The sequence below is a fragment of the Neoarius graeffei genome, chromosome 10 (assembly GCF_027579695.1).
Source record: "Neoarius graeffei isolate fNeoGra1 chromosome 10, fNeoGra1.pri, whole genome shotgun sequence".
Lineage (NCBI taxonomy): Eukaryota > Metazoa > Chordata > Actinopteri > Siluriformes > Ariidae > Neoarius > Neoarius graeffei.
Genome location: NC_083578.1, coordinates 8551460 through 8552903, shown reverse-complemented (window position 1 = coordinate 8552903; position 1444 = coordinate 8551460). Strand labels below are relative to the sequence as shown.

General features: G+C 33.0%; 1 protein-coding gene across 2 annotated transcripts in view; it reads left to right on the top strand.

Annotated features, from left to right (window-relative positions):
• Positions 1-211: 211 nt before the first annotated feature.
• Positions 212-1444, top strand: part of nr5a1a (nuclear receptor subfamily 5, group A, member 1a) — a 23285-nt gene continuing 22052 nt past the window's right edge. For both annotated transcript variants that reach the window (XM_060930669.1, XM_060930668.1), the window contains exon 1: positions 212-233. In XM_060930669.1, the coding sequence (XP_060786652.1) occupies positions 212-233 (22 nt within the window). The remainder of the gene's footprint in view (positions 234-1444) is intronic.

Here is a 1444-nt window from a genome sequence, read left to right as displayed (position 1 = left end):
ATCAACATCTGCATCTGCGTGTGCATGCGTGTGCATGAGTGCGCGCGCGTGTGCGTGTGTGTGTATGTATGCATTCATGTGTATGTGTACATCTATGTATGTATGTGTGTGTGTGTATGTGTGTGCATGTGTGTGTTTATTTGGACTCGTTTGGAGCTGCTGAGGAGCGTCGCCGTCTTTTTCCACACACACACAACACACACTGAGTCAAATGCTGGAGGCGCAAAGTAAAGGTAAGAACATCACCACCACAAGATCCGATCGGATCCAGTCAGATCCGATCAACAGACAAAATAATCCGATTTAAAAAAAAATTATAAAATCTCTCCTGATGCTGAGTTGTACATCATTGTCATGATTTATTATAATATACTGTCAGCTACAGAAAACACACACACACACACACACACACACACTCTCTCTCTCTCTCTCTCTCTCTCTCTCTCTCTCTCTCGGCTTTCGGATTTGTTAAATATTGAAGTTGAAATGGTGTGAAATTATTTTTCCGAACTTTATTGTATTAAAAAAAAGTTTAAAAGAGAAAAAATTAAACCCGTAAAAAAAAAAAAACAAGGCACCCCACCGCCATGAAACAGAGCTGAAGAAAATCCGCGTGGAAAAAAAAAAACAACCAAACCTCGTGTTTCCTTCTTTGTCTAATAGTCCATCAGAAATTATTTTACTTTTTTTAAAATATTTTATCTGTATACACACTTCTGTTTTTTCCCCCTGCAAAAGTCGGATAAAATGTTTTATAATCTCTACAGGACCTGGATCTTTATCAGTAATATCAAAAACAATTCTACACAGTAGATATTTATACTGATAGGAAATATTTCCGTATAATGAACACACACTATTACATTTCACTATTACAGTTCACTATCATCCTCCTGTAGCTGTGAACACTGATGAGTTTTCATTTCCAAAACTTACAATTCTGTTACTTTAATTTTAATTGTTAAGCAAAAAAAAAAAAAAAGATTAGCTTACTTGTTTTTGTTCTTGTTCAAAATTAAAGTACGGGTATTATTATTATTATTATTATTATTATTATTATTATTATTATTATTATTGCTGTAATTCTATCAGCGTGCCCAGTTAATAAAGTAATAAACGGGCAGCTGATGAAGCTTTAAGTGTTTGTCACTGAGTTTATTTTGCTCGTGTTAGTTCAGGAGTTTACTCTGTTTCCTGGTGTTATTAATTTAATAATAAAATAAACCCACCAGAGATAAATTTATTAGCTTCTGTATTTGTCGGGGTTTTAGAAAATAGACGCGCTTTAATCTAATATTCTATTTCTAATAAAATATTAGATTAAACAATAAAGAAATAAATTGTAATTAAATATCAGATGGCTCGAATAAACGTGTAGAATAATGATTAGAAAAGAAAAGACGGTTAAATAACTTGTATAAATAGTTAAAGGAGTCTGATTTCC